The following is a 20,123-nucleotide window of genomic DNA, read 5'->3' as shown; positions in this document are numbered from 1 at the left end:
TTTCGTCAGAAAAAATAGACTTTCCTCCATTTATATCATTAAGATTTATAATGCAAGTTCAGGATTTTCCTTCATGGGAATTATGATTGAACTAAATACATTTGCCGATGATTTGGATTTAGTAAGACTTGTCACCAGCGGCAAGGAAATTAATCAGAGAAAGTCTTTCAATATGTGCAAGATATTATTGATATTGATTTCAGGCAAAATTACATACCTGTTGTTGATAATATAACTACCTCTTTTGAGGCTCTATGAATCTTTTCCGGATATTTTCGCAATTGAATGTTCGAACGCTTATCTAACATGAAACATGGAAATAAATTTAGAACCCGATTTAGTGCAGCAACACTATTCGATCAAACCTAAGCAGTTACGCGCGCTATAGTTCCATGTGATCTACAACGTGGCCTGCAAGAACTGCGTCGTCCTTTTTAGGGTAACTCCGGCACTCAGAGCGACACGGGCTCGTTGCGCCAGGGCTCGAGACTCATCCTGGGGATGAGGACCTCGTCTTTGCAGGAGACCCGCTGGTTTCTGGTGGAGGAGGCAGAAATACAATAAATATATTATGGCGATATGGTTTTCTATTAAATTATTTATCATGTATTATGTTCTTGGTAAGTGTTGCGTGCAAGCGAAGGACCCACTTTTATACGAAATTAAGATCGAGCCGTCCAGAGTATTTACAAATATAAGTAATTGCTGTTTGAAGGAAGCGCAGCCGTGGGTAACAAAATTGACTCGTAAACAGGCCCTGGGCCCAACGCCAACCATCAGCATGCAATATCTACACATAGCCTCAGATCAATGAGCTGTGGGTAACTTCGGCTAACAGTAAACCCGCTTCGCACAACACAGCCACTGCTTCACAGCGCCGGAGCACAACTGGCCCTACCGCAACATGCGGCGCAGGTTAGGTTAGGATAGGTTACGTTAGGAGTTGCTGTTGCGGTAGGGCCTGCTGCGCTCCGGCCAGTTGTGCTCCGGCCTGTATGCGCTCCGGCCTGTGACTGAACTGCGCTGTTGTGGTGGGCGCTTTGTGTCAAAAGTCGTGAAGATGCCCGGCTGCGTTACGCTCGGGAAGGTATATGAATCGCACTGTGGACTTGGGCTATGCTGACCTCTAGCTATCCACCCCTGTTTGAATGACCATTGAATTAGAGTTCTTAACTATAACTAAAACTATAAATTAATTTATAGCGTGATGACTCACGGAAGGTTGGCTTGGATAAAGGCCAGTGGTTGGATTGTCTGTATATCATCGGAGTTGTCGCATATGATCCGCGACATGCTCGTCTTGCGGATTTGATCCAACTGCGCTTCCGAGAAAGAAGACGGCAAGCCTCCATTCTCGTAGAAGAAACGATCTCCGAGCTGCAAAAATAAGGATCCATGTTCAAAATTATTGCATGTATCATTTTCCTGGATACCAAATATGCACCCAATGGCCCATTTGCATTGAAAAATTATTATTATGTATTTAAATTAAAGAAGTATGGACGAACAAATTCTTATTGAAATTAGTATTTTTACTGCAAACGGCTGCTCTTTCTACTTTCCACTGAATAAAGAAACTATTCCGAAAATTACTATCGAGTATTATTACCCACTAATATTATCCATCAGCTGAAACTTTCCCAGTGCACAGGCACCTTTAGCTCTCAACCTTTCGACTCCAGCAAAGAATGAGAATAGTAATTTGATACATTTTAGCGATGTAAATATTTCTTCTTGCTTAAAGTCTAGACGGACTAGAACCATGTCTGAGCTTATGATAGCCACTGCCACCTACTTTGAGTCTAGCGAATTGATCTCCAACGATGCAAAGGAACGTGTGGCCGAGCAGTGAGCCAGCTTTGGGCGTCTCCATCAGTCCTCCAATGAACAAATCGACGTCGTCCACGTTATCGTACAGCGTTGCCAACCTCTCCACGTTCTGGTCAATGTTGAGGAAAACTTAAAACAGTGAATCAAGCTATTTTCATTTATCATGAGAGGATACAATTTAAAATCGAATAATAAAACTCGGGAAGTATTTTATCTGAAATAGCGGTTTCAGCATTTACTAGGCCGTAAACCTATCGAAGGTTCTTAATATCGCAGAACATTCGCAGCTGGTTGCGGTTTCGCTCTCGCAACTCACTTCTCCAATTTTGCATTGCTTAACAGCCCGGCCTCCTCGCCGATTCTAACCATAAACAGACTAACCAACACCAGGGGCCACGGCAACAAACTAAAAAAACTGCGCTGCAACTTCTCCACGCGACAAAATTTCTTCTCGCTTCGAATCACCGACATGTAGAACAGCCTCCCCGATGACATCGTTGGCGCTCCAAGTATGAACGCGTTCAAGAACAAACTAGAATCACTAGATAAAGCTATAGAAAAATATATGTTCAGATTTGAAATGCCTAGCACCATATCGAACCCGGTGGAAGTCTAGTAGCTACTTGAAACAATCGTCAGTCATGGAAAGATCCGGTCAAATGAAACGATATTATATATTAGATCTTCTGTGAACAAGGAACGAAAAGGAAAAGAATCGGCGACAGGCCACATCAGGCCTACATTTCAGCGCCGAGATCAATATGTTATGTTATGTACATAGCTGGGATCAAACCCGCACCTCTTTACTCCAATCCTGGTACTCTGAGTCTCTGAACATAGTGCAACATCAATTGAACCACTTAATTATTATTCACATATTAGCACAAATGTTTGCAAGTAAGCATAAGTCAAAACTAAAACGACCAAGAAAAGTATTTCCGTAATGAGCGATACTGAATATGTACCTCAGGCTGAATGACGTCAGTGAAGTCAGAGAACTGCTGAGCGGTGGGCAGGTGGCAGATTTTCCGCCACTGGTTGTACGCGGGTAAGCCGTGGTCGCGGCCGCGCTGGATGTTCAGCGCTATCAAGTCCATACCGAACGAACCATTTTGAGCGAACAGGCGGTTTGTCAACTGCAAGGGGAAACATTTCTCACTGGAACCATTTAGAATCGATCCCGGATAATTTGAAGAGCAATACCAAAAGAATTAATTTAGATTGTGCGAATGTGAACTATATTTTTCACAAGTGCCACTGGTGAAGTGAGAACGTAATTCTGAACGCAATCCCCGAATCTAGTAATCACTATTACCTCAGTCCCGAATCCTATCAACCCGAAACATGTTATATTAAATCCCATTACCCTGAATTCATTGCCCCGAATTCCCTCTTCCCGTTTAAGGGCCCGTACCAACAGGTGATGGGTATCATTGAACTCCCTTGGTATCATTGAACCCCATAGGTGATACGTATCATTGAGGGGGCCCTTGGTATCATTGAACTCCCATTAAACTTCAGGGTTGAAATGTAAAATGAAGTTTTTGGTAATAATCGAGTTGAATTTACACTTTCCAAAGTCAAAATTACGTTTCAACTTTCTAATCCGACTCCACCTCCTCATATTTCAATGTTTCATGATTCCTCAGTTAAAAATAAAAATTTTCACAGGTAAAATTGCAACACGATAAATATTGTGCATATGCATGCAAATAGTGAATACTCGTATAATTACGGTACGAAGCTTTACTGCAGCTACGAAAGTTTTACATACGAAAGTTTTAATTTTGATGATATTACCCATGAACGTTTACAAGTATGAGGGCCTCACTCGGTCATTGCTTAGTACCAACAGATTGCTGAAACAATTCTTTTCTGCAAGCTATACTATGGAGTAAACTGACTACACTTGATCTTAAGAATAATTGTCAGCACTCACCTCCTCCGTGAAGATGTTGTCGAATTTTTGGCTGGGTTGGATAGACAGGCCTCGTAACATGGAGTCCAGCGTACCCTTCTCGTACAGGAAGAACGGAGAAAACTGAGAATGACTCAGTTTTAAGTCGCGGTCGACGTTTCCGAACTTCGAGTATCCCCTGTGATGCAGAAAATAATAACAAAAAATAACCATTTGTTGCTGAATATTTTTTTTTTTCGAACAATTACTTGAACATATGTTTTGTTGCACGGAACTTCGTTAGAACCATATTGTCTCATCTAGAGTATCGACAACAGATGAGCTTCAATCTGGACTAAGACAAGAGGAACATAACAGGGATACTTTTGGATAAGTATTCATTGAGGGATGATGGATGTGCTACTTACTGAATGTTGCTGGTGACGAGAGTGTGTCCGTATCTGAAGGCGGCGGCGGCAAAGGCGTTGTTGATGGAGGCATCGACCTTGTCATTGTAGGTATTGGCGAATCCACTCGGAAGTGGCACTAAGCCAAAGCTCACCATGAAGTCTTGTCCTGACAATCAAACGTAACATAAGTTATTTGACAACAATTGAAAAAATGTTATTCAGAGGAAATTATTAGGTATAATTCAACGTATTTATCTATTACTAATATCTAAAAGGCATACCAATGAAAAGAACAATCTAATCGTGGATACATACAAAATACTCAAGGCACAACTCGCATAACGAACAATGTGATCACAACCTATAACCATCCAACGGAGACAGAGATAGTCACATTTTTATTATGAATTTAAGTGATGATAGTATGGATGTACCGAGAACAATGGGCAAATATTCGTTGTAGGTAATGTGTTGCATCTGCGCCACGACAATCCTACGAGCCTCCTGGAAGAGCGCCTCGTCGGTCCAGCTCGGGTTGAGGCGCGAGAGTTCGGCCACGATTTTGTTGTGTTGTCGCATCCAGATCGTGTGCAGCACAACCAAATCCGGCTGCTCGTTCACGCGCACATCACCTGAGGAAGCGTTCAGCTCATGCAAAAATTTTTTTCCGGTCATGCATTCTCATTTTCGATCAGTGATGCGAACATGATTCATTACTGATAAACAATTTTTACTTTTAAATTCCCTCAACATATGACAGAAAAGATCCATTATTTATCTTGTTACAAATATTAAACCTGTTATTACTAACAAGTGTTTCTTGACAGCACAATGATAATCATTTGCTGTAAGTAGCAAAAACAAATCTAACGAAAGTTTCGGGGTACTTTTATTCCTGATTGATGATCATTGGGATCAATTCCTTTTAAAATACATCAATGTTTCGCGGAGTCGGCAGCGATTCGAACGAAAAATGCAGGAGTAAGTTAACTGCTCTGAAGCAGGGAGGTCTGGTGGGCCAGTACCCCAGAGCTCGCTGGTCCCACTTACCTGCTTTAATGCTGAGAGGCCTGGTGGTCCGGCCCCTAAGGGCCCGTTGGTCCCATCTACCTGCTCTAAAGCGGCGGTCTCGTGACACGGCACCTCGGAGCCTTCTAGTCCCACTTATCTGCTCTGAAGCAGAGAGGTCTCGTGGCCCGGCACTCCATTACTCTATGGTTCCATCTACCTGCTCTGAAACAGAGAGGTCTCGTGGCCCGGCACTCCATTACTCTATGGTCCCACCTACCTGCTCTGAAGCAGAGAGGTCTCGTGGCCCGGCACCCCAGGGCTCTATGGTCCCATCTATCTGCTCTGAAGCAGAGAGGTCTTGTGGCCCGGCACTCCATTACTCTATGGTCCCATCTACCTGCTCTGAAGCAGAGAGGTCTCGTGGCCCGGCAACCCAGGGCCCGCTGGTCCCCCGGCAGTAGATCCCGCTCGTCCTGCCTCGTCACGCGCAGCCTCCCTCCTCTGCCCTCACGCAGTCCTTGCTGCACGCTCTCACTTGACCCGTACACGTTGCTGCAAGATGACAGTGATGTTGTTTCTATGGAGTCTGTTTGGTGACGTTATTTATAAGGTGTCTGATTGGTGACGTTATTTATAAGGTGTCTGATTGGTGACGTTATTTATATGGTGTCTGTTTGGTCAATTTGGTGACGTTATTTATATCTTGTCTGTTTTGTGACGTTATTTATATCTTGTCTGTTTGGTGACGTTATTTCCATGGTGTCTGTTTGGTGACGTTATTTATCTGGTGTCTGTTTGGTGACGTTTGTGTTCTTTTAAATATTTGATTCATTTGTTCTTTCATTTTTTTTAAGGACTGACACCACGTAAGTTTGCTCAGGTGTTGTTTATATTTATATTCATATATATTTTTTGTTGTTGTTTATATGTACAACGCATTTTTTCTAATGAGAAAATTATTTCAAAATTATTAATGATAATCGTAGCTACAAAATAAGTCACACGAATTGCAATATATACTATAATAGCTTAAAATATTCCGTATAAACGATTAGCAAATAGAAAATAATCAAGACTCAACGGATCAATATTACAAGCACAACACTGCAAGATATCCCGATAGAGAAATGTGCGGCGATGTTAAACTCATAGAAGATTAGCAACGCAGCGACATTTCCACTTTAATTTCTCATTGAACAGAACCAATTTAACATGGGGGATAGGCCCTGATTTGGTTGATCACCATGTGTCACTATAAGCCGCGATTCATTTAATTACATTGCGTCAATATAATCCACAACTGGCATTCGTTACCTTGCGTCAATATTATTCGTAATTGACGTTTATAACTTTGCGTAGATATAATTCACAAATATCATTCATTACCTTGCGTCAATATTATTCGTAATTGACGTTTATAACTTTGCGCCAATATAATCCATAATTGTCATTCATTACCTTGCGTCAATATAAGCGGTGATTTGGTTCATCTGCTCGCGGGGCCCGAACTTGCATTCCTTCCTGATGGCGGGAGCGGAGCGAGTGAACTCCATGCAGCGCTGCGAGAAGCGCGCGTAGAACGCGTCGTCCTCGGGGATCTCGATGGGCATGCACTCGGGGTGCAGCTCCTGCGGTGGCCGCATGGCGCCCCGCGAGCAACACACGATGTCGGCGAAGTTGTCCCCTTCACCAGAGCACAGTAAATTGTTAAGCATATTCAAGCAGGGTGTGAATAGGAAGCTTTGGTTTCAGATGGCAGTTGATTTTCGATATTTTCTAGTGAGAATGTCACTAAGTGACTTTTTCTCAGAGTGGCGTTTTGTCACTACGACAGATAATCATAACATAACATAGTGATGTCGGCGCTGAAGCGTAGGCATGATGTGGCCTGTCGCCGATTCTTGATCTTTTCGTGCCTTGTTCACAGAATATCGTGTCATTTGACCGGATCTTTTCATGACTGACGATAGTTTGAAGTAGCTACTAGACTTCCACCGGGTTAATTCTTTCCTATAAGTGGCGTGTATCTGCCGTACATATCACAGACATGAGTCAAATGTTTTAAAGTAACTTTTTACGAGTTTTGTGTTTCCGAGTGGCGTAATATTAAAATGACAGTTTTTCAAGATTCAGGTTAATTTACAGCAATAAAGATACTGCTCTACCAAATGGCGCTGATGAAAAGAAAAATGTTGTCGTTCAGATAGAACTATCCGATACAGATTCCTGCTGTAATTTTTATTGCAGAAACCAACTTATATCTAAATTAAGAAATCTATTGAGGATCTAAAAACAATATGTAAATTGAAAATTAATGCAATTTCGGGCTGAGCTCACGTCCAAAAGCACAGAAGTACTGGCTCTTATAGATGTCTCTGTACAATACTGACCTCCTCCCAGACACTAGATTCTCTTTTTACGGTAAGAATAGATCTAATCTTATTATCTCCAGCAGTTATTTCCAGTATCGCGGCCTTGGGCATTAATGTGATTATTACCTTTGCTAATGGGAGTGTGCGTGATGTCATGGTCCAGGAACTGTCCCCACTGCATGATGAGCAGCGTAAACTCCTGGTAGAGGTCGTCCCTCATGACGAACATCCTTTGGCTTAGGGCGCGAGGCGAGGGAAGGGGAGAACCCGACACGCTCAGGCGGGGCGCGTTCACTCCTGGGTAATTGCGGTTAAGATATTGATTTGATCCTTAGAAGTTATATCATAAAATATTTTAACAAAGCATATTCTGTCGTTTGTTGGTTATCATAAGACATTTCAACATTAAACATTTTATTAAACAATTCCTCTTTCTTCGCATGGTTACTGGCACTCATATACGAGACATGTGCATGAAAAGTTCCTGTATTGAATAACACCTGTTCAATGAGCCGGGAAAATATTTCGAGAAGAAAGGGAAACCAAGCTGAAAAGTTGGAATATGCTGTCATGAGAGCCTAATTGGTCACCAAGATGCCACTTCTATGCGATAAAATAATACAAACTTTAAAGCAATGCACTGAAAGAAGGTGGTCGTATCCCAAGCATTCATTGTCATCCTTTGAATGATTGATGAATGATTGAGGACTCGCCGTCACTATAGTCCAGAATAATGACAGAATGATCAACCTTTTCGGCCCGTTCATTATCCCTCGTGTATTATGATGAATGATCGAAATTCACTGTCATTGTAGTCCGGAATGATGAAGCATTGGGAATGATTAACCTTTTCCGCCCATTCATTATTCCTCGAGTATGTATGATGTATCATCGAAGACTTACCATCACTGTAGTCTGGAATGATGATGCGCTGGTAAGCGGTTGCTGCCATTCCCCACTCCTTGTGGCGGATGTTGTTGCAGGATCCGTCCGCTGTCCGGTATTTAGTTTCAGGGCAGATGGGATCAGGAGGGCATGAGTCAGCAATGATCGTATCCTTGACGCTCAGTTTGCTCAGGCCAGACTCAGCTTCTTCTTTGCTGAAGCTAAACCTGAATGATATGCGGAAAATATTTAAATTTAATCGCGAAAAAGTTCGAAGGAAATCACTGACGTGTGATTCCTAGGGCGCGAGGCATTCCGACATTTCCTGCTGATTTTTGCACGCATGTCACTCCTATACCCTTGAGCCGTGCAATATCACGACTCGAGGAACTCATTCTCTAGAGCCGTTACATATCATGGCCCACTCAATCCTACCCATAAGCCGTGCCATATGATGGCCCACTCACTCCTACTCTTAAGCCGTGCCATATGTTGGCCTACTCACTCCTACCCTTTGGCAGTGCCATTTGATGGCCTACTAACTCCTACCCTTTGGCCGTGCCATATGATGGCCCACCCACTCCTATCCTTTGGCTATGCCATATGATGGCCCACTCACTCCTACCCTTTGGCTATGCCATATGATGGCCCACTCACTCCTACCCTTTGGCTATGCCATATGATGGCCCACTCACTCCTACCCTTTGGTTATGCCATATGATGGCCCACTCACTCCTACCCTTTGGCTATGCCATATGATGGCCCACTCACTCCTTGACTATATTGAGGGTGGTCGAGAGTGCGACGGCCGCCGTTTTGGCCTTGTCCACCACGTTGGGGCTCGGGTCGAAGAGGCGTGCGTGTAGGAACACGGGCGTGTTTTTCTCAGCAACGATGTTCTTAAAGACCTGAGAAAAATATAGGCATACAGTTTTGATTATTATTCGCAGGCTCATTTTATTTAACACAGTTTATAACTCTTTTATGGAGTGTATAGTTCATATGCGGGATAATTTTATTTTATTTTATTTACGCCATTAATTTCAAAATATTTAATTCACATACAAGTATATATCTAATATCCATTCACATTCGAATATTTACGACTGATTTTTCAAACGAATTATTTAAAAGATGCTTGGTTATTCTTAAGTGGAGATTGTATTAAATAAATTATTGTTATTAAGTTTCAATTCCAATGCATTTGAATAAAATACATCCCAAGATATTCATATATATATAACTCACAAGTTCCCTCTCGAATTCGATTTTCCTCTTCTCTTGCTCCTGCGACTGCTCGACGGCAAAATTGATCTGCTGAGGCTCAAGATTTGGTCGGGCGACGTCCGCGGGAGGAGGTTTATCCACGATGCTGTTGGTGTCTGTGAGAGCAAACCATAATGTTAATAGATTTATTGAGTAAAATTGGTTGGGTTTCATTGACATGAAGGAGCCTCCAGCAGAGATCACAAATCACCGAATGAGTTCCATTTGCCTTCTACCTTTTATAGATTTCCGGCTGAAAGAACCGCATGGGGCTATGTGATTTTTCTTTCGAAGTCATTTCACAAAATTTAGTCATAAAATAAGCAATTACCTTATTTTATCATATTATGCGCTTGTCGCAAAGTTAGCAATGGCTATGTTTGTCATATGAACAGTAGTCACAAAATTGGCAATAACTAAATTTTCTCATGCAATGAAATAATACATAGTAATCATTCATGTTATATAATATAAATCTCGTATAATTCTCATATAATTATATGATTTATAAAATATTTCTTGATCGTGACCCTGGGTGGGATGGGCGACCACGGGGCAGCAGACGCCCGACTTGTTGGCGTCGATGGCGCACGGCGAGCGCGACAACACCGCGATGTCGGCGAAGAAGGTGGCGCACTGCACCAGCAGGCGGCACAGCCCCGGCTCCCCTGCGGCAGTGACGCAGCTTACCTGCGCGAGTGGTTCATGCCATTAAAAAATCTAAATAAGTGCATTCATTAATTCAGAAGCAGTTCACGTGCATGCGTGGTTGATGCACCTACGACTTTCCGTGATATCGATGTCATGTATTATGTGGGGAACATCTCCAAATGAATAATTTGCAAACACACAATTCTGTTGGCATGTCTGAAAAACTAGTCACTACGACAATTTAGCTCTCACACAACAATTTAAATGCTAATTACGTTTGCCAGAAAATTTATTTTCAACTAAATGTTTGAAGTAACTAAGAATTAAAGCGTAAAAAGAAGCCAATTAATTTTATTGTATTTTCATTGAAAGCGTTTTAGAGACCACCTTCATCATCAGTTCTAATGAGTTCAAGAAACCTAGTCTAATCCACATAACGATTAAATTTACACGGAAGAGAAAAATACTTTTTTACTGAAGACATAACAATCTACGGCTTAACAAAATCAAGCAGATACTAATTATAAGTATTATATAGAGAATGTTTCATTTTAAAAATTACACAGCGATTGCATGACACACTTGTCTGAAGAGGTGGGAGTGCCAACAGAACTCTATAACGAAATATCCTTCCACGGTCAATTTTATGTCGAGGTTTCGCAAAATCATTACGACTTATGTGATGCACATCGCGCACAACTGTATACTTCGAATATAGCGAGGACAGTTTATGTGTGGAAATAATATTCTTTTATTCTTAAAAATAAGGAATTTAAGCTCGTATTAAATTTTAATGAATGACCAGCAATATATGCAAGTTATCATCCGAAAATATTTCATGAATATAATTTTTAATTTGTTAACATTTCCGGCAAAATATTGATTTTTGGCATAGGTTTGAGGATCTTGGAATCATTATATTTTTTAATGTGACCCTTCCCTTGACAGCACTTATATTTCTTATCCGTCTGTATCGATAGGTTTTTACGTGTATTCGGCATTTTGATTTTAATCGCTTCCATTTAAACATGGTCGTTCTGTTGATTATAATTGCATTCTTCGGTTTTTAAATTATTGATGGACCTGGTAACAGAAATTTTTCAACGTTAATATGACAACTTTACTTGGTGACATATTTGCCGAAATTTGATCAAGTCATGCTCCAAGATTTAGCGACCTTTGGCAATGGTTCATCTCGCGGGAAGAAGAGTCCAATCCCGCTGTTGGCCGCGGGCTTGGGGCTGTTGAATTGGGCGACGTTTGAAACATGGCCTCCTCCCGAGACATGGCCTCCTCCCGAGACATGGCCTCCTCCCGAGACATGGCTTCCTCCTACGCGGGACGCAGTGAGACTCACCGAAGCCTCATCTTATGGAAACCAAAGAACACGTAGCAAAAAAAAAAATATCACATCCTAAGAAGTACGTACACCGGACAAATTATATTCAGAATAGGAATTTTTTAAATTAGCCCACGAAGAATTTCACGGCTGTCACTATACAGTCAAAACCCCGAGGATAAAAAAGATAATTCAATCACTTATTTGATGAATTACTAAAAGTAGTAGTAGTAGAATGGTTTGCTAGCGCTTCAGCTAACAAGCTATTTCGCACCGATGGTCAAAATGTAACATCGCCAGCGAGGCGGAAGGTCTCAGTTATTCAAAATCTCAAGTTAATCATCACCCACAAGGGGCGGAAGGTCTCAGATGTCCAGCCCGCTGAAGCTGGCTCGAAAGAAACAGCGTTTGCATCTCAAAAAGACGAAGTGACAAGGAGGGACAGGTGAAAAGCAACAGAAACGAAGACACTCGAACAAGAGGTCGCTTACACGGGACGTCGGACGCCCGCACGAGAGAGATAGAGAAAGGAGATGCAAGGAATCCTACCTACATAATAACGTAATGTAAGGAATCCTACCTACATAATAACTTAACCCCACAACTGAGACCTGCAGTCAGTCACCGCTGCTCAGCGGTGGGGCGCTCAGGAATAATCCCCCTAGGAGCGCGAAATCCCATAGGACTTCTGACGAGCACAGACACGCGTCAGAAGTCCCCCCTGAGGGGTGAATTACTATAACCCTATGACCTCACCTTCAGTAAGAGCTGCCAATCGTGTAGGGTTATCAGCAGTGAGAGCGACAGCCGGTCGGGCGGCAGCAGGGGGAGTCTCATCCTTGGGGAAGACGATCTGGGCGCTGCCCCCCACCAGCGACACCCACAGCAGGGGCAGTAGCCCTGCCACAGCCAGGGTTGACAGCCGAGACATGCCGGGGTCCGGGATGCTCTTCCTTTATTTTATTGTTTATGTCTCGAAGCTAAACTTTTCTTCAATGCGTTTTAACACGAAGCTTCATGAAATACAATTAATGCAAAACCCTTGTTAGAAACTCTTGGAACTTGTCATTCACTTCGTGCGTTGCAATGCATCACACACTTGTTCTGAAAATATTCTGAAACGAGAAAAAGATTTTGAAAATTCAAAATTTTGTTTCCAAAATATTAAAAATTTAGAATGATCACTTTGCGTGCCATGGATGACGAAAAAAATAAAATTTATAAAATATTACAGAAAATATCCTTGAGTGCATTGTGACTACAAATTAATTTGTTAATTAGTCATTTAATTAAATTAATTAAAAGATTTTATTTATTAATTTAATTAAATTAATAATTTAATTTAAACAGACTAAAATTAATCAATTAATTAATTAAAATTAACTGAAAATTATACATGGAATCAGCATCAATCAACATTGGGTGATGAAAACTAACTGCATTACTGAAACAAGGAGAATCACTAACAAACAAAAAAATCCTCCTTATATATAATATTCTCCATTCACAATATATATCTAAAGTTCCGAAACCAAATTATAAAGGCAGCCATGATTTTCTACTCGTTGTTCTTGCAGCGTACAGTCACTCATTGTTAATTGTTGCTCTGTATTTTTCTTACTTCAAATAAGTTTCTCATGTTATATTCAAAAAAGGTCGGTCCAAAGTGATTTCAACTTGAAAACCCTCAATGTTTTCCAAATCTTGTTGAACTGGAAAAATGGTAAATTTTGGAAAATGAAACGGTGCTGTTTGATTAAATTAATGCATCTTAGAGAGCAGCTCATTTCCTGCACTCACAGCTTCCTTTTTTTACGTAAATTTTACGCTAAAAAGATATCGCTCTTTTCATCGTATTACAATATGCAGTATTCATTCACTCTTGCGCTCATTACGAGGGTTCATGGCCAATGCATGGCTAAAGAATCCAAACACTTCCGTGAGCTCAAGCCACATTGCCACGGCTCGGCATGCAGACCCAGATGGATATAGGAACTAATGACCGTGACCTTATTTGTCTGTACAGCAACGAATACAAACCGACTAAATTTTGATGTAAAACGAAAACGAATATGAAAAAAGTACAGTTTCCGCCAACAAGAAGTCAGTCTACGAGAAGTGAAGGTCCAGTCGTTTGTTTAATTATTTTACACGCATCGTCCATTTCAACACAGTTTAGCTGCACCGTTGACATGGACTTTAAAGTCTCAATCGCAAATTTACACAAGTTATATAAGTCCTCGCATGTGCCTAATTCAAGAATAATTGATCTTAATCACACTAACATATTTGAGCTCAATTGCTTCAGAAAAATTATTTGCAAATTAACTAGCATTTATGTCGATTAAACATGACGGCAAAAACAAAATGCTTGAAAAAAATTATCTCATTATCTATCGCACAGATTTAAAGGCATAAAACAGATAAAACGGTCTGATATTATATAACACATTTATAAAAGGTTATCATCATCTCTGATTGAAAATAGGACCGAACGCTCTGGATTTGCATAGGATTGTCGAAACTAAATTTTGTTTCGAAAATCTTGGAAACGAAACAAAGTTATTGCGGTCGCACCAGCGTTGATCATTAACATAAAAAAGCTACTTTCAATCAACGTGAACAAACGTCACAAAGAACTACCTTCATTAGCCGTGTGACCTTGCCGATATGAATGTAAAACAAGCCTCATATTTTGCACAATTATTTAATTAAGTTGGGATATTTCCGCGCAGACACAAAACGAACGCCACTGAACGAAGCCAGTCGGCCGAACTGGCATCGCAGCGTGAGCCCTTGCGTTATATGCACAGGCTGCAGACAAACCTGTTTGTGCTCACAGATTTTCTGTGTGTTGACATCGCTATTTTTTAGATGCGGCCGCGGGGCAATGAAGCGTGAACGGGAATCCCTATCCGAACAATATGCCTCGGCGCGTATCCTGTTTTGTAAATAGACATCGACGACGATTATAGGACATAATGTAGTGTCGCGGTCACGATCGCGGTCGCCCTGAAAATCGCTATTGGGTTAGGATGAGTTTCGTTATCTGCTAGATTCCCAATTCTACTCCGACAAATTACAGATATAAGCAATTTGCTATTGATTAGATATTTTTACGAAAATTTCACAACATAGCACGAATTTAATATAGTAACAATACATGCCCGTTTTGACGACATTTAGAATCCACACTCGGCCCCGGCAGCTGAAGGTTAAAGTAAGGCTCGGATAAAACGCCAAGCCTCGGACACTGCCGTAAAGATGATCATAAGGCCTGCAATGGCCTTTAATGGCCAATGCAACAGCCTGAGCAGTGGGCGGTCAGTTGCCAGCGCCAACGTAACGGCACTTTAAACTCCAATGAAATATGCCTACGAAATATCGACTTCTCCATTTCGACGCCTGCACAGCTTAAGACTTCTGGATTTCACGTTCTTGGTGGCGCTGAACGTACGGTGGCAGGCATAGCCTATCACATAAAGTAAATTTATCACGTTAGTCCGGGCGAGTGATGACGAACGGAATCCGACCAAATTTATAATCTAATAAATAACCGAATAAGAAAATCTGGCCTTATTTCTTCTTGCATGGCAGATGCGTGTGGGCAGAGTAAAAAAGAACTAGACTATTCTATCAGAAACTATTCAGGTGCAGTACCGTAATGATGTAACTTGGGTTCATTTTTTTCTGGTGCAACATCTTTTAAAAGCAAATCAACTTAAGTAAGGCTAGGGCGAACACCATTCCGCTAGCGATTAGTGGTGATCAGAACAACTTCTACTGAAGGAGAATTGACACACCATTAGAGGAATGGTGATCAGATTAACTATACAGAAATATGATTGACACACCATCAGAGGAATAGTGACACAGTTCTAGACCACGTAGCTTGCGGAGCAGGTCGTGTTGAGATGGTAGGTGAGCGTCGTGGTGTTCACTGTTCAGGATAGTCAATATATAGTAAATATGAAAAAGAGACTATTCTTTATTCACACAGCCGAGTAGTATAGCCTCTTAACTGTCCTATTTAGGGTGTTTAGGACATTCCGATAGGTGGTGTACGATCGATGAAGAATTACACCCAGAACGGGAAGGCTTCAGAAGTTTAAGTTTCTTCCTAATGGCAGACTTAATCTCAGCAGTTAACCATGGAGGCCTTGCTTTTCTTACAGACATAACTTCACAGGAAAGGATTCGTTATAAGTTTTGGAAAGCTCGGATATAAAAAGTACATTGCTAAGTTGGGTTCATTAATATTTGACAAAATTTTCGATGGGAAGAATCGCGTTTTCTCCCTAAACTGTTGAATATTGTCATCATTAACTAAGCGAACTTTTTTTCAGAGGTGGAGCGAAAGAAAAACCGGTATCAACATAAAAGAACCTCGTCAAATGATCATACAAGTCACAGTCAATTACAGCTGATTCGGGATTGGATCCAAAGGAAAAATTGCACCAAATGTGATCCAGTAAAGAGTATGGAGTAATAGGATTTTGAGGGGAAATTCTACTTGGTTTCGTTATTACTGGATAAAAATTACTGCACAGCATGTCATAAATAAAGTTGTCAGTTGAGAATAAATTAGGAGAGTTGTATAGATTTATATTGAAGTCCCCACATACGATTGATTTACTAGTTCCCTTCAATTTTGCAAGAACCTCGACTGTGAACAACTCGTTGAAGGTTCGTATACTGTTAGATGGTGGTCTATAAACGCAATAAACAGAAAGCTCGATCAAGAGTAGATAGGCTGACATAAAGATTCAACAGTTAATATTCACTTTTCACCCAAGTGAACTCATCATTTACCCTAGCGCCGAACTTGTCGTCTACGTAGGCCGTTATACCTCCCCCATGGCTGTTGCGATAAATGCTATATCTAGAATAACCTGAAATACTAAACAATTGATCGGAATTTGGAGTTAACCAGGTTTCCGTTACTAAAATTAGAGTAAATTTAAATTTCACTGTGCTGGGGAATATCACGAATTGTTCAAAATATTTTCACATACTCCTAATGTTAACACAAACAAGAGAAAAAGATTCATGGTTAAAACTACTGGCACGGTTTAAGAAAGCATCGCAATCGTAGATTTCACAATTGGTATCAGGAACATCAGCCACAGAAAAATCCCTTAGAGACACATCAGGATAAGTAATTTCGGCCATCGTTGTGAAGTTGTGAAAATTATGTACAATATGATGGTTCAGCTGAAGGAACTCTGATATTTTACTCTGAACGGAAGGACCCGCCTGCTGGACGAAAGGGAGCCAGTAGATGCAGTGTACCTCGATTTTGCCAAGGCATTTGACAGTGTCCCACATGAGCGGCTGTAAGTCTTGAAGTCTTTGGGAATTGAGAGTAATGTTCTCAAATGGATCAGAGATTTTCTAGTAGGGAGGCGACAACGTGTCAGTATTAATGGGTCGGTTTCAGACTGGGCTTCAGTGCGCAGCGGCGTGCCACAAGGAAGCGTTCTAGGGCCTATTCTATTCGTTGCGTTTATAAACGATCTGCCAGAAGCTGTGTCTAGCGTTTGCTCGATGTATGCTGACGACACAAAAATTTTTAATGCAGTGAAGAATACTTCGCAAAAATACAGTTGCAAGGTGATCTTGACTGGCTGGTTGACTGGGCTGATAAGTGGCAGCTGCGTTTTAACGCTGACAAATGTAAATTTATCCCACCTTGGCAAGAATAATGAACAGCAAGATTACAGTATGAGAAGACACGGTTGCAACGACAGAGTGATGATGTCGAAGTCGACAACGGAAAAGGATTTAGGAGTTAATATCGCCAAAAAAAATTGAAATTTTTTAAGCATATTGAAGGTCAAGTTAATAAAGCCAATAAACGACTTGGACTGATCAGACGCTCTTTCGAGTTCCTAGATGCAGAAACGATGAAGCAGTTGTTTGTTGCTGTCGTGCGCCCGAACCTAGAGTTTGGAAACGTCGTATAGTCACCGAATTTTGAAAAGGACAGAAATTTAGTAGAGAGTGTTCAAAGACGCGCAACAAGAATAGTTCCGGGCTTGAAAGGCAAGTCCTATGAGGAAAGATTGAAGATTATGAAGCTTCCAAGCCTCAGTTATCGACGTCTGCGCGGGGACCTCATTGAAGTATACAAGTATACTCATGACTTATACAAGGTCCCAGAAGGATTACTAGAATTTGAAACAAGAACCAACACCAGGGGCCACGGCTATAAACTAAAAAAACAGCGTTGGAACACATCCATGCGACAACATTTCTTCTCGCTTCGAGTCACCGACATGTGGAATAGCCTCCCTGATAGCATCGTTGACGCTCCGAGTATGAACATCTTCAAAAACAGACTAGACGAAGCTATGCAGGAGCATATGTTCAGTCTTAAAATGCCTAGCAAATTACGGACCAGGCATAAGTCCAGCAGCTATCTCAATCAATCGTCGGCTATGGAAAGATCGGGTTCCAAAGGCCGGATCCCTTGTGAATCAAGTCACGAAAAGTTCAAGAATCGGCAACAGGCCATGGGCCTATTTCTTCAACGCCGACACTTCTATTCTATTCTATTCTAAGACGTATCAGACATTTGAAACGGCGAGAGACTACTCCAATTTCACCAGGTCACACTCAAGAGTTTATGAATGAAACCTTATTGCTCGACCTAGTCTTAGCACAAACTTGACCTTGCCATGCATACACTCGATTCTATTGAATTGTTGGATCTCTTTAGAATTCTTAGCTTGAATAGGAGAGCAGCACGCATTTTAGTCAAATATTCATTGACAAATAGGTTTTCAGGCTTCATAATCATCACATCTTTCAGAATTCGATTCCTGGCTTCTTTGGTGATGAAAGACACTCGTAGATGGTTAACATCCTTCCCGATGACAACCACGGCCTCGATGTCAGTGGCACGAAGAGTTCCCACGCCATAATCGTTCATCTTGTCAATAAACTTCTTCTTCAGACGCTCGGTATTCCCAACCGCCTCAGCGGCGTTCCCAGTAGTGGAGACGAAAGAAGAATCAATAATTGACTGCACAACACTACCTTGGCAAGCCATTACCTTTGCAAACGAGTCCTGTTCAATGGAATCCATGCGTTTATAAAGACGCAGTATGGACGGGCCAACAAAATTAGCATCATCATTACCTGGGGCATTTGAAACGTTGCTTGAGGCAGCAGGACGGGGCCCAGTAATATGGATAACACAGGTGAGGGTATGCCGCGTGAAACTACATCAGAGTAACTTGGTACGGAGGCCTGCTTTTCAGTAAGATTGTCAAAATCGCACTTAAGTTTGGAGTGCATAGAGACAAGGTTTTCAATATTGCTCAACATTTTAACATTTAGAGAATAAATGGCGTCCATGACTTTAATTACCTTGTCCAGGCTCTGAACATTTGGAGTGGCAACATTGGTTGATCTAGCAGATCTACCACTTTCTTCTTCTCAGGACTGAAGTTCTTCAGGAAGGACAGCATTTTGTTGACTTTTTCCAGGTCTTCGGTCATCGATACACTGCCAACCCTAACGGGTGACTCCGAGTAGGTAGAACTTGTTTCACTTTCAGCATCACTTGCCATCACTTAAGAGTTTTCGTGAAATAGACAGTCACAGAGCGAGCGACGCACAACCTCACTCGACGACAGCTGGACAATAAAAGTCGACTAGACCTAGTATAGAATGTATAGACTCCAATCATTATTATTAAGATAAATATAACAAGTATATCTGTAAACGTTATAATAAATGGTATAATGGAATATTTAATGATTAAATGTTTTACTTGCCGGAAGTATTCGATGTCTGGTTAAAAATAAAATGCGCAGGAAATCAAATAAAGATCATTGGAACTTATAATAATTATTTTTTAGATACATTCACTACAAATAAACAAATTATTGATTGAAACTCGTGGGTACAAGTAACAAACAAATAAATAAATTACGTTCACCATAGTTTCCGAATACTTTCCACGTCAACGGCGTCAATGACATTTCCGTTCACGATTCTACATTTCCGGACAACAAGTGCGAATTTGAGTGGTTTGGTTATTCCGAAAGCGCCAAGTATATATATGATGATGATGATAATAATAACCATATTGATAATAACATTAATAATGAAAATAATAGTAATAATAAAAATAATAATTATACTGTACGTTATTCTTTTCTCGTCCTAATAGACAGAAAAATAACAAGTTTATCTAATCTGCATTTTCCGGTGTTGTGCGCTCCATATAGCGAGGCAAGCCGGCTATACTAGCGCGGCGTTACTCTCTCTATATTCGGCGACCTTTAATTCAATCAGAGAAGAAACATCAATGGATTTGGTGAAGTTTGAGTTATCATTTGTTATTGCTTATATGAGAGATAAATGACTCGTCCGTTATCAGATATTCGCTGAAGATCCGACGGCCGATGCCTTATTTTATAAAGTCAAGAACAACTTGGCACTGCCTGTGT

The 20,123-nt window shown here is 41.1% G+C and overlaps 1 protein-coding gene across 1 annotated transcript; it reads right to left on the bottom strand.

Annotated features, from left to right (window-relative positions):
- Positions 1–171: 171 nt before the first annotated feature.
- LOC108674547 (peroxidase) lies at positions 172–14,421 on the bottom strand. The gene is made up of 17 exons (XM_018162508.2): positions 14,305–14,421; positions 12,418–12,776; positions 11,500–11,690; positions 10,202–10,361; positions 9,654–9,787; positions 9,177–9,313; positions 8,424–8,632; positions 7,647–7,817; positions 6,607–6,832; positions 5,546–5,700; positions 4,572–4,769; positions 4,156–4,303; positions 3,770–3,926; positions 2,796–2,966; positions 1,796–1,939; positions 1,217–1,377; positions 172–537 (listed from the first exon to the last, which is right to left on the bottom strand). The coding sequence occupies exons 2-17, from the start codon at positions 12,590–12,592 to the stop codon at positions 453–455; spliced, it is 2,622 nt and encodes an 873-aa protein (XP_018017997.1). The 5' UTR covers positions 12,593–12,776; positions 14,305–14,421; the 3' UTR covers positions 172–452.
- Between the last annotated feature and the right edge of the window lie 5,702 nt (positions 14,422–20,123).

Source organism: Hyalella azteca, unplaced genomic scaffold, assembly GCF_000764305.2.
Source record: "Hyalella azteca isolate HAZT.00-mixed unplaced genomic scaffold, Hazt_2.0.2 contig11104, whole genome shotgun sequence".
Taxonomy (NCBI): Eukaryota; Metazoa; Arthropoda; class Malacostraca; order Amphipoda; family Hyalellidae; genus Hyalella; species Hyalella azteca.
Note: the sequence above shows the minus strand (reverse complement) of the source record. Positions and strands in the feature narration are given on the sequence as shown.